This window comes from Phycodurus eques, chromosome 1, assembly GCF_024500275.1.
Source record: "Phycodurus eques isolate BA_2022a chromosome 1, UOR_Pequ_1.1, whole genome shotgun sequence".
Classification (NCBI taxonomy): Eukaryota; Metazoa; Chordata; class Actinopteri; order Syngnathiformes; family Syngnathidae; genus Phycodurus; species Phycodurus eques.
In genome coordinates this window covers 7,618,184-7,631,654 of record NC_084525.1, presented here as the reverse complement: position 1 = coordinate 7,631,654, position 13,471 = coordinate 7,618,184, and the positions used below count along the sequence as shown (strand labels likewise).

Below are 13,471 nucleotides of genomic sequence, written 5' to 3'. Positions count from 1 at the left end.
TACATTGGAAGTCTGACGAGTTAAGGCACCTCACACTCAAACAGAGTATGAATATGTTTGGTATAAACACAGAATGTGTCGGGGAATGTCGTAGAAAAAGTATGTCGCAATTGTGAGAAACGATGACCCAGTTCATGGAGTGAATGATGAATGAAATGTAAAAAAAGCCACTGATGTTCAAATCTAGCCACGATGTGAGTCAACTTCCCTCACAACATGTTTCTCTTTGGATATCTTTCACGTTATTGTTATTTTGCCATTAAAAGCCATTCCTCAGTCTTGTTTTTGTTGTTTTACAGTTTCAGGTATCACCAAAGCCAAAAATACCAGTGTCAAAAGTCACTGTTCTGCTTGACATGCTTCCATTATTCCCCACATTTAGCTGTGGCGGGCAGCCACGAATGACTTTTGCCTGCCACTAACAGATTTTGGCACTAATTGTCAATACGCAACCGATGTTGCTGTGTGGAGATTGTGCTGCTATGTGCTCCTTCTGTGTGTCTCTTAATAGATACCACCACTTTTCTTTTCTGATACAATGCTCAAATGACTGAAGTATCAAAAGTATCAATATTTACATTTGAGAATCGATCTTCTGGTATCACAGGCTTCAACATTTCAGACAGTGTCGGTCCTTTTCCACATCATTCCAGCAGGTGTAATGGTCGTCTCGTCACAGCACGCTCGCTCAAGCTCTTTTTTGTTGCATCTGTGTGTATTTTCGCTTGGAAACACCACTCCATGTTGGGCAAACCCCACATACAGTCAGCAGGATCTTCTGAGTTTAGGATTACAAACTCACACAAATTCTTGAAATATCAGTCAAAATGTTGTAAAACTGCTGGCAATACAGAGAACTCGACTTTGAAAATGGTCAGTAAATGAGTTAAGAAGACAACCCTTGTATTAGTATTCGCAGTTCCCATTTTTTTAACAAAAGTGACAGTACTGCTGACATATCGATGGAGTGCAGTTTTAGCTAGCACACCTTAACAGAAGAATGTCTTTTGTTTGGTTTCCTTCCCAACTTTAGACAATCAAAACAGGAATATTGTCATATTAAACAGAACCAAAACCGCACCGCTTGCTGCAAATGCTACGAAACACGCTTGTCACACTTTTACATCCCAGCTCACTCACCTCAACTCCTTGCACTTTCAGCTTCATGTGATCCTCCCGAGTGGTCTTGCCGTCTTTCCTCTTCTTCCAGCAGTAGCCATCCTTTCTGTACTTGACCTTCTTCCTATTGTATAATATCATCGACCCATTCTGCGGCCTGAGAACAGAGGAGAAATATTGAAGAACTGTGAGGCAAAGCCGTAGCACTGCACAGGCAGTCTTTCCGGAAACATACAAAAAATCATGACACCAGTCTGAAGGCAATGCATCAGTGACTTTAATGGTACGGTTTTTTTTATGGTTATTCAGCGCTGGCAACGAACGAAGCTACCTGCAGCTTGTATGTCGGAATCAGTGTGTGATGTGTGTGTGTGAGGGGCTTCAGTGACTCTCGAACAAAATGCACAAGGGTCGGACGTTCTTCTTTATCTCTCACTCATTCAACCTAAATGACTTGAGCTGTTTGAAATCCCAAGAGCGAAGAGAAGATTCTCCCTCACTCTCCATTCATAATTCATTCTCCCTCCACCAGACCACAGCCTGGAGGCTCATCATGATATAATGTAACTATTTGATGATGATCTGCCTTTCTGCTTCGATTTGTAACAGAGACATTTGGTGCTCAGTGTTGAACATTAGCAGAAAGTGTAACATAAAACATTTACAACTCACTCAACAATTAGCGAGCAGTTGTACAGAGATGTGTGTGTGTGTGTGTTTGTGTATTGTGGCTCGGCCCCCGTATCATGAATCTGTGCATATGCCACACTAACGCATCGCTTTAACACCCAAATGCACTCGCTCTGGCTCACACACACACACACTCACACACACACACACACACACAAACAGCCACGCACGGGCACACACACAGCACTCACAGCTGTGATGATTTGGAGCGCTCCCAAATGAGAGTGCATGGTGCTTCGCTGTGAATGAGCAGGAGTAAGAGTGAGCGAGAGAGAGAGAGCGAGAGAAAGAGAAACATCCAGTCAGCTGCTGGGCCTTGTTTGCTTTGAGATCATCACTCACATGCATAACCACAACACACGCACACCTAAATAGAAAAAGTCTCATCAAGAAAAGAACAAAAGCCAAGTAGATTTTTGTCTCAAGGAACGATTTCCATAATAACAAACCCCAACGATTGTTTTGCATCGTTTTTCTTTATTTATTTCTAAAATGTTTATTTATAACGGCGTGCATCATTTTGCAGGGATGCCTCAGGGGGCCACGCTGTGCGTCTATCTCTGTATTACTCATCAATCACTTCCTCAGGCCGTTCTCAGGGGCCAGGATGATGCGTGGGGGAGGGGGAGGTTGAGGTCCCCGCAGTCCCTCCTCTGTGGCCCCAGACAACACTTTCTAATCAGAGACGCCACTCACACACAGATGCGCTACCGCCTTCCTTTTCCCACATTTTTTTCTTGAATACCACCCTCCGCTGACTTCAATGTTTGCCTGCAGTCAACTCTGAGCCCGCATAGGAGAATGTCTCCTTTTTCACTTGCACGTCTCCATCTTTAATCTGTCGAAGGATCCCTCACTTTTATACCTCCCGCTATGTCATCCTCACGCACCCAAAAGCCGTAGAAAACGAAGCATTGGTAAAATCCGTGTCACACGGTTTATGGACGCAACCGGGGTCCCCACTCTGGGCATTGCCTAGTGTCGGTTGCTGGCCTTTTTTAAAGTCTATTTTGGGTGATTTTTGACAAAATGGTTTTCTGTTTGGCTGGAGGCTGTTCCACTCATCCTGAACTATTGATCTCATCCATTTTTTTTCCTGAAAAACACAGAAAAACGACACCTGTGGGAAATAAACCCTTATATTAATCAAATATTAGACAACAAACAAAATCTAGCATAATTATTTAAAATGGATGAATAATTAATTTATTTCGTGTCAAAAATAATATTTTTTGAAAATCGAGGTGACATCGTCAACGCACACCACGCCCCCTCCTGACGGTGAAAAAAACCCTATGTTGTACTTATAATTGTAGCCTATTTGAGAATTTTCTGTGGAAAATATCCTTAATATATGCAAATGTTTTAAAATAGTCAATTGTTTTGCATTGCATTGCATGTTACGTCAAGCTGGGCAACAATATGGTGCCAGCACATGTCACTGTCCAGACTTTGTTTTCTATGGTGTTGTACCCACCAACCTAGCTGGTGAAATACTTTGCATATTTTGCAGAAAAAACAGATTTTTATTGGTCATTTTGAGGGGAAGATGTAGGGCTATATGGGATCTTAATTGTGGTCTGAAGTAGTTTACACCATCATTAAGGAGGCGTCATAAACTTAGCTGCAAACACAAAATGTACTTGTTCAGATTTTCATTTTTTTGTGTCAAATGAAGGACACTCATTAGACATAAGCACTTGGTAGCGAACAGCAGGATAGTTTTGTTTATTCCAATATCGTTCAGAGTTTTGCCCTTCAAAAGATACAAGCAATGTGTTAGCCCTGCATGGGACAAAAAGATGGGTGCAGATGAGATAAGGTGGAAAATCAAATGACACAGGGCTATCTGATCTCCTCCGGAGCACTGAAAATTGGGGTGAGGCTTCAGTGTCAGAGGCTCCACACCATATTTATCGGCACGGCGCAAAAACCTTTTCTTGCAGCTATTTTTGAGGGTCCGTAACGTAGATGCTTTTTTCAATTCGAGGCACTTTGGAGCCAGAGGAGCGAGCTCAGACACCCTCTGAGATAGCGAACCCAGTCTGAAATGAATGCTTCTGCAACATTACGTGACTCCTTTCCCTCCCGCTGTCTCCAACCTCTCCTTCCCACTCCTTTCCTGCCACGTCGATTCAATTAATCTTATCAGAATTCTACATATTTATACATGAGAGGGGAAAGCTAAATTCTCTGTTATCATACAAGCGTGACAGAAGGCCTTCTGTCTGAGATGCCTAAATTGTGCCAGTGCCAGATTAATATGGAAATGTGGACCTCAGACCAGCTCCGCAGCTGCCTCTCTTCTCTTTGGAATTTGCCCTGATAATAAGCTTTACCCTCCGGGTGGTGTTAGACCTTGTCCACTCCCTTGGGAATCACACATTTACCCAGGTAATGGCATTCGCTCAATCACATTTATTCATTTGAGAAAGTCACAGGAGGGTGCGGGGTGGGCTTGGCTTTATGAGGCTAGTGACATGTTCAGCATGTGTAATAAAGCCAAAGCGAGGGAGCCCTGTCCCTCTTCTCATGGGCTGAGCTCAACCACAGGCAGCAAAAAGTTAAGCGAGTGTCTGATTCGTGTGTTCCAACACGGATCAGCAGGGAGAACCCACAGCAGAATCCTCCAAAATGCTTTGCTCCTGTGAAGTGTGCTGGCATCCCTATTACAATTCACGCACAGACCCACACACACACACCCACGCACACACACGCACACACACACACACACACACTCTCAGTCTAAGTTCACAGTTGCTCCAAACACATAGCAAACAATCACACAGCATTTTGTTTTCAAATAGCAAAACAGCTCAACTGATTAAGTGTAGTAAATATGTTATTTTTCTGCTGTTGTGTTGTATTAAATAAGAATTCCGAGCTCCTGTACGTCCATCAAATTGTGTTACAGATAAATGAAATATGTATCTTGGTGACCGTGTTTCCCCACTTTGCCCCATTCCCCATGTTGCCCTGGGTTGATAAATACCATACATGCTATTTTTCTCTCCGGCAAGCTCAGCAGGTGTTACTTGAGAAGTGGACGAGGAGAGGATAAGGAGAGGAAGAGGAAGAGAGCTGGTCCACGGAGGCTTTGGAGGTCGGAGGGCGAGCTGGTTTGGACCCGAAGTGGCTCGGGAGGGAGGAAACACGCTGCTCTCAATTACCCATCGGAGCCTTCAGCAATCTCAGCCTTTAGCCTCATGTGTCAACAACAACACTTGCACCTCCTCGGCTACACGCCTGTGATTGGCGTGACATACACACTGACCCTATTAAGAGTAAATATGAGGCACAAATCTGCCCTTGGGTACTCATGGACTCACACATACTCCAAGTTGCTAGTAGCCCTGTTGCTCCATGTGGGGATGGCGGAACATCAATAGCACTCTGATGCTGGCTATTACTTATCCTGTCAATCACTACTGAAACATAAATCCCACGTGTGAAAGGACTTTATGTATGTGTGGACCGACACGCATATGCTGTGGTCCCCACTGAGCAGTGATACAGTAAGTCCACGCATAATGCAATTAGACTTTTCAGCAACAGTGCTGCATTATATGGCACATCATCTTCCTCAGAGCTTCTATCTGGACACAGTGCGCGTAACTGATGACTCACAGATAAGCCCGTCCCTTCAGTCCCACCAAAAAAATTAATCTGCAAGTGGGGCGTTTGCTAAAACTACTTTAAATGTAAATCTGGCACGGCCTGTGGATTTAGTCAGAGCCTGTTCTCCCTCTCTCGCACACGCACACACACACAAAGACGCACACTCACATGACCAGACGTTTCTCTCTGACTGACAATGAGGCCTCGGTGCAAACTTGGTGCATTGTTCCACTGACTTCAGTCAAACTAATGCCTCATTATACATATCATACAAATGATTAAGGGACTTTTTGGCGGATCAATCCGCTGAAAGTTACTGCTGGTGTTTGATTCAAATCATATTATTCCTCTTTTGCGCTAATCCTCACTTTATAGACAAGCTGAAAGGTCACACTCATATTCAGGAGAGAACAGAAATCAGTGTATTTGACGTGAACTAGATGGAGATGAATGATGAAACAAACAGTGTCATACATTCCAGATGGAGGAAAATATTTGTTTATCCGAGTGAAATGTAGTGCTGGAATTGAGAATGGACAGAGGGGATATGTTTATGATAGTGTTCCTCATCTCTTTTGCTCGCTATAAAAAGTGCCAGTGATTGTGGCAGAAGTCGGACCATCGCCTTCCGGCATAAAACAGACGTTCCTTTGCACCTATCTGAATTAGAAAAAAAAAATCCCCCAATTTAAAGAGGCTATAAATTTCAATAGCTCTAGTTTTGCAGCTGTGTTTCTGTCCTTACAAGACCTTGTTTAGTGGGGGCCAAGGGTGTGGACGGTGGGTTTACTGCATGTACTGTATGTCCGTAGCTCTTATCTGGTCCACAGTAGCCCTGCAGGAAGTGAGGGAGGGAAGCAGGTGACTGGCCACGATGCTTGACTGATAGCACTAAGCACATTTCATGCACATTTCAGGGTAGCTGCCATTGCTCCTCAGACGTAAAGCTCACAGCTTGTGTCACTAGGACATAATTCACAAATAATAATGTTGTTCGCCGATTACAACACTCCATTCTCTGTCAACACGTATATCTCAGAGCTCTGATGTGGCGCATGGGTGACAAATAATTTGAATTTCAAGAGCGTGTATGGTTTTGGCTGTGAAGACATTTTCTATTCCGCCCTGAAATGCAGACTTCGGTTGTACTTGTTTGTATACGAGCTTGGAATGTTGATGACTTTCAACTGGTTGCTGAAAATGACTCTGCATCATTTGTATGAATTATAGCTCTATTCAGACTTTAGTCAGAATGCATGCTTAGTGTGAGACTGATGAAACAATGATTAAATCTTGGCAATTGTAAGCTTCACTGGTTGTCATCCATTTTGTAGACAATGTAGCATTTCAGGATTCCCATTCGCAGATAAGTTAGGTAAGAATGTTAAAAGGCTCACCTGAGGGGCCAGATCCTAGTAATAGAGATCATCTAACTGGCTCACATTAACATTCCTCCAACAACTGAATTGAGAATACGACCGTTATATTAACAATAGTTTGTTTTTAAGCCAATCGTTTGGTTCTTTTAATTTACATACTGGGCTACACACATACAGTACTATGTTAGTACCTGCGCTGCAGGCTTATCAGTTTCGTATTCTGCAGTGTCCTTCTGTTACATGCTTATAATACAGTGTGCCAGGAGGTAGCAGCTGTGCATTCTTTGATGCAGAAAAGGGTTGTGCAAAATAATCCTTATGCTTGCTGGGGCTCAAGACTTCGATGTGCAACTGGCAGCATCACATACACCACGATCACTCTGAACAGGGGGGCCCCTCAAGGTTGTGTGTTGAGCCCCCTCCTCTTTACCCTGCTGACCTATGACTGCACACCGACATACAGCTCCAACGTCTTCATCAAGTTTGCAGACGACAACTGAACCGTTTCCTGCCGCAAGACTCTCCATCGCATAGTGAGGGCAGCCGAGAAGATCATTGGAACCTCTCTTCCCCCCCCCTGCAGGATATTTACACCACCCGCCTAACCTGCAAAGCCCTCAGCATGGCGGGGGATGCCACCCCTCCGTCACACAGCCTCTTCAGTCTGCTGCCATCAGGCATGGGACTGCGGAGTCTGCGGGCCAGGACTAGCCGACTCAATTATTCGTCAGGCTTTCAGGAATCTGAACTCTGCCCGCTCTGCCCCCTCTACCTCTTCTGTCCTCTGCCCACCTGAACTCTGAACTTTGACGCCCCGCAAACATGTAGATGCACACTCACACACACACACACGCACACACGCGCAAACACTCACACTAGACTCATGGTCGCACTAGCCACTTTAGCAACGCAGCATTGGGGTTTTGTCATCTAATTTAAAAATGTCTTATTTGCCTTGGTTCTCTGACCTTGACTGTTGCACACATCACCTGAGCTTTGATATTGCACGTTCAATTAATAATTTTTATACTGTATATACTATAGTTTATTTAGCTTTTATATTGATATTATTTGTACTGTCTTTTGTAGCACCGCGGGCCCTTGAGTACCGTAATTTCAATCCTCTGTATGTGTTACGCATATTGAAGAATTGACAATATAAGTACCTTGTATCTTGTATGTATGTAAAAGACAAAATGACACATTGTTCACAGTCTAGAGCAGGAGTCAACAACCTTTTGGAAACTGAGAGCTACTTCTTGTGTACTGAATACTGTGAAATGCTACCGGTTCGATAGAAACTTCTGAAAAAACACATTTGCGTAATTTATTTAAGGGTAAATATTTCATCGTTGTTGTGCCCACTAGTTTGTATCCACGAACGCTATGTTTTGGTCACGTGCTATAATACTAAAATTTGAAACATAGTAGTTTTCTTTTTAAATATTATCATTTCCAAATTTAAACCAATACAAGTTTGATTTAAAAAAAGAACAGCAACGAAAAAAACTTAGATGAAGCTCACTGTTTCAGTGGGTAAATATTTTTTTTAGAATTGCAACACCCCAGAAAATTGGCATTACACTGGTGAGCAATTTTCAGAAAAGTCATCATTGCGTGGCTTTTCCACGCTGCAATGACGAGGCGCTCTAAAGTGACCACCCTGTCCTAAAGCCCCGATCCACATGCTGGCTGTAAAGTTGTATTATTTTTTTCTCCTCTCCTTGCTATTCCATCTTTTTCTAAGTTCCATACACATACTCACAGCTGACAATGAGGGGTTCTAAAGCGTCCATGTCAGCGGAATATCCTAGGGGCATATGCGTTTTCGAGATGTAGGCATAGCTAGCTAGTTTACTGCATGCAAATGTGCACGTCTTAAAAAAAACAAAAAACAAAATCAGGAAAACTGAAAAGGTGAAAAAAATGGTTAAATGCTATATCTCCACAATTGAGCGCTACATAGTTCTCTTTAAAATTTTAGAAACAAATCTCTGAATTCACTTAACAGGAACTTTAAGGATTTGAATTATGCTGTTCCATGCACAGAGTGACCCAACTGTCCATGCGTAGACATACAGTAGATTATTTAGCATTACACTACAATGACATTTTGCACTATTAATAAAATTAATTAATACATGGCAAGTGGTGAATTGCCTTTTATAGTTTCTTATTGGTTACAACAACCCTGCTTTCACAAGATGAAGCAAAAATTGTTTGGAAGAAAAACAAGCAATACAGAATCAAATAATTCTTTTTCTCCATCTGTATACAACATTGTACTTTGTCTATGTGAAGAAGGCAAAAAGTAGGGCACACTGACATCAGTCTCTCTCCAGAGAGAGAAGATGTGGGCAAGGGCGGGTTCTCCTCCCCATCCAGCCTCATGCCAGACTGAGTTTATGGATCACCTCGACATGCCTTCCCCGTCTATTCTCCAGTCAGTGCCATCACTGTGCCACTGTCCTTCCACCATTGATCCCCCCAGTGACAGAGCACATCTCGGGCCAGCTATTGAACCATTTATGATTTATTCAGAAAATCCTGCCGTGTCCACAAAAAGAAGCCAAATGCACAAAACTGAGGGGCAGCTGAAGAGACAGAGGTGGAAAGAACCAATGAGGTCAACAACAACTCCACTTTTAAAGGTAAGATTGAATTACAGAGTTAGAAGTGATGCTGTACAAGCTGAGCAAACTGGACAGCTTGAATGGAAGAAGCTATTCTTCCTCTCCCCTCCCCGCTTCCTTGGTCCTATTTTAAAGTCGGGAGGATAGACCAGCAGGGCCAGACTTCAGAATTGAGCTGTAACTCTATCAGTGTGCCGGAGCGAATCAGAAACCCTATCCCACCTTTCACCTGGGAATAGCATCTCCCTGCGCCCTGCCTAGTCACCATACCTACCAAAGACAGACATCAAGGGATTACTTGGAGCCCAGGGTTCAGCAGCACCCACAGCCAAAGTGGGTGTGTGTGGTGGGGGGGGGGGGGATTTTGGGTCTGGACACCAGACATGCTCAAGTGATGTTGGCCATGCAGATGAAATTGAATTTGAGGCACGCTATGTCTCATACACACGTGACGTCAAGACAAAATTATTGGAACCCAAGCCACCTTTTCAGCGATGCTTGGTTGGGAAGGATTATCTGTATTGAATCTACATACTGCATAGTGCTCCCCCCTCACCCCCCCACATAATATTACATATGTACAGAAGATACAGAGCTAAGAAAGTGGAAGCCCAATTGTGGCATCTTTATTGACAACAAATACATGTCAGTTTCGCACCAAAACAGCTAAAGAGTAACGACAATTGTTCCATTGCACATTTCAACATCTGATTAATATCCACTATAAAATGGTAAACGGAAAGGGGTTCCAAACAGGAAATACTATCAGCGGGTAAAATCTCAAACAAAGAGCTGATCAGCGGGGGAGTTGAAATTTAGAGACGCTTTTAACTCATTTTCTTTCATTATTTGCTGATTATTCACTTGTTGTTATTGTTCCAACCACGCTTTGATCATTTTATTATTTTTATGTTCTCGCTCACCTCTTTGTTTTATCCTATCTTCATGGAGCACTATGGGTTGCCTGATATAAATGTGTTAAATAAATAAACTTGCTTTACCTTGTTTTATGCCAATGACAGTGTTAATGCTGGAACAGCATGAGTCTGGAGAACTCAGCTCTACTGCAGCACAGCTCAGCAAAAAGACCAAAATATAGTTATATTGGGAAGCTTAATTCTTCTATGGTGTTAACAGATGACAGACTATACATTTTGTTGACATTTTAAATGTTAAAAATACTATCATAATATGACTAATAATAGCAAAATCGTTAAATAGAAAATATTCAATAAATGACATGGACTTACATATGAATTTGGAATAGTTAATTAAAGGAAAAAACTCTTAAAAAAAAAAAAAAAAATGCTACACATTTATCCATCTTTATCTACAACCCAATTCCAATGACGTTGGGACGTTGTGTTAAACATAAATAAAAACAGAATACAATGATTTGCAAATCATGTTAAACCTGTATTTAATTGAATACACCACAAAGACAAGATATTTAATGCTCAAACTGATAAACTATTGTTTTTAGCAAATAATCATTAACTTAGAATTTTATGGCTGCAACACGTTCCAAAATAACTGTGACAGGTGGCAAAAAAGACTGAGAAAGTTGAGGAAAGCTCATCAAACACCTGTTTGGAACATCCCACAGGTGAACAGGCTAATTGGGAACAGGTGGGTGCCACGATTGGATATAAAAGGAGCTTCCCTGAATTGCTCAGTCATTCACAAGCAAAGATGGAGTGAGGTTCACCTCTTTGTGAACAAGTGCGTGAGAAAATAGTCGAACAGTTTAAGGACAATGTTCCTCAATGTACAGTTGCAAGTTAACCTTCCCTGACTTCAGCCCTGGAGAAGCAGACAGGGACTCCATTTTTTCGGAATTGTGTAAAATGGGCTTAAAATCTTATCTCTTGGACTGTTTCATGGAATTATTTGATTTTCAAGCACAAGCGAAGCTATAACAGCAGCAAGTTAACGAGAAATAACTGGTGCAGCCATGTTTGAGGACATATGTGATGAGTGACGAGTTTGCGATGAAGAAACTTTGTACCGGTTCATGATTGGCTTTAATGGAGATAACGGAAGCTGCGGTAAAATGTCTATGGCACTTGTCAGTCTCTGCAACTAAACCTTTATTTCCCTTTACCTTTTAATATGCTTTTACTTCAATATTTCTCAGACATTCCAGCTTTGCATGTCTGAGATCACTCAGCTCTGTCGATAATGCATCAGCGGGGGCTCTGACCTCAACTCACGCACACACACACACACACACGCACACACTTGAGTGAGCATAAGTCACCTCCACTTCTCCTGGGCAGACACGCGCACATTAATAGGCTATATACAGACAATGAAGATGATAGACTGCGTGTGTCTCGCTTTGTTTATCTACCTCTGTCCAGCTACTGATTCCCACCGCCATCGACATGGCTCAAACGAGCACACATCTGAATAAGCTCATAAAATAGTCAGAGAGGCGCACCTCCAATCATGGCTACCTCTGCCTGCTCATTTTCTAAGTTCAGCGGACCATGGCGCGCTCGCACAGTAAATCACTTCAACACACTCGCCACCATAAATGATCCACGGCCATTCTCTTTTCCCTCCTCTTATTCCTTGGACATACTTACAGTGTTTATGTGCAGACACAAACTGCTGTCAGAACCAAGCATCTTGGAGTGGAGGAGAGACAGACACACACACACACACACACACACACACACACTACAGAGCATCTAACAATACCAGAGAAGGTGGTGGGGGTTAATCCCTCCTCTCACACCACTATAAAATCCTCAGTCTGGTACAGAACGTCACTTCTCCACACACCCTCCAGCAGCTTTTACATGGAGGCTGATTGACCGGTTTCCCTATATTTGACACGCCCGCTCATCAGTCACCTCTGCAGCGCTGAGAAGTTGGGTGAGTGACGGTTGGTGGTGCTAGTCGTAAAAAGCAACAGTCAACACTGGGAGAAGAGTATGCTTCTGAGCCTCATATACAGATTGGGAAAAGGGAGACTTCTCTTGAATGGGATCTATGATTTATTCATCACTGTGGTACATGCACTTACTACTGTATCATAAATTGCTCATATTTCTTTCCAACAATATATTCAGCTGGGTTTTCTTTGAACAATGATGTGGAGGGGGGAGCAGAAGGGAGCGCCACTACTGTCACCCAGAAACCAGGCAGGATGTGTGAAGAGTATTTTGTACAATGAAAATAAAACATGGCAATGCGCTTTGGTTCAGATCACAGTGACTGGTCCACACTTTCATATCAAATTCAACCAGACAGATTCATTCCTACTTTTAAACGTACACCCTTTTGGCTCATTGGAATTATTTAATGTTGTGACATCATCTAACAAAGTAGCAATTGAGCAAACGTATCTGACAAGAAGCTGGAACCAAAACACGAGAAATCTGTTACAGATATCTAAGTTGGAGTACAACTTGGATGGGAACCCTGGACTTTACAGTGAATGTGACGACAACAGAGAGCCATGGAATGGCCGCCACATCTCATACACAACTGTAGTGGCAGATTGTTCCACCCAACACCACCCCATATACCACTCATCCAACTGCACCTTTTTGGTCACCTCTTCCAAGGGTTCTTTCAACTGGGCACATCACAGAAACAGTCCCCTTCTGACACCATTTGTAATGAAATAATAGTAGCCGCAACCTGGAATATAATCCTGGTCTTTAGGTATAATATGCTTTCCACACTGAACAGATCATTTAAGTAGTGTGTGTGTTTGTGTGTGGGGGGGGGGGTAACATTTTTAGCAGCATTTGAAATCTTTTGATTGTATTCATGATTTATTTTGAAAATATTATGGCTCCATCCATATATCTTTCCCTGATTGCTTTGAAATGAGAGTTTTCTTTTTAAATTGTGTGATGTGTTTGTGGAGTTTGTCCTTTGCTGCAAGGGTTAGCCTACCAAATTCACACTGGCATAGTGTCACTAATGGTCACACAGTTCGTAATTTTTTTCTAAAGTCCCGCTAATTTGAGATGGTACGATGTGCGATTATAAATGACTAAGGGAAACGTGTAG

At 42.6% G+C, this 13,471-nt stretch overlaps 1 protein-coding gene across 8 annotated transcripts in view; it reads right to left on the bottom strand.

Annotated features, from left to right (window-relative positions):
• The window catches only part of camta1a (calmodulin binding transcription activator 1a), a 383,457-nt gene that overhangs the window by 161,105 nt on the left and 208,881 nt on the right, over positions 1-13,471 (bottom strand). For 7 of the 8 annotated variants that reach the window (XM_061675293.1, XM_061675285.1, XM_061675310.1 and 4 more), the window contains one exon: positions 1,141-1,276. In XM_061675293.1, coding sequence (XP_061531277.1) covers positions 1,141-1,276 — 136 coding nt within the window. Of the gene's footprint in view, positions 1-578; positions 728-1,140; positions 1,277-13,471 lie in introns of those variants that run through there. The other variant, XM_061675336.1, reaches the window with a different exon arrangement.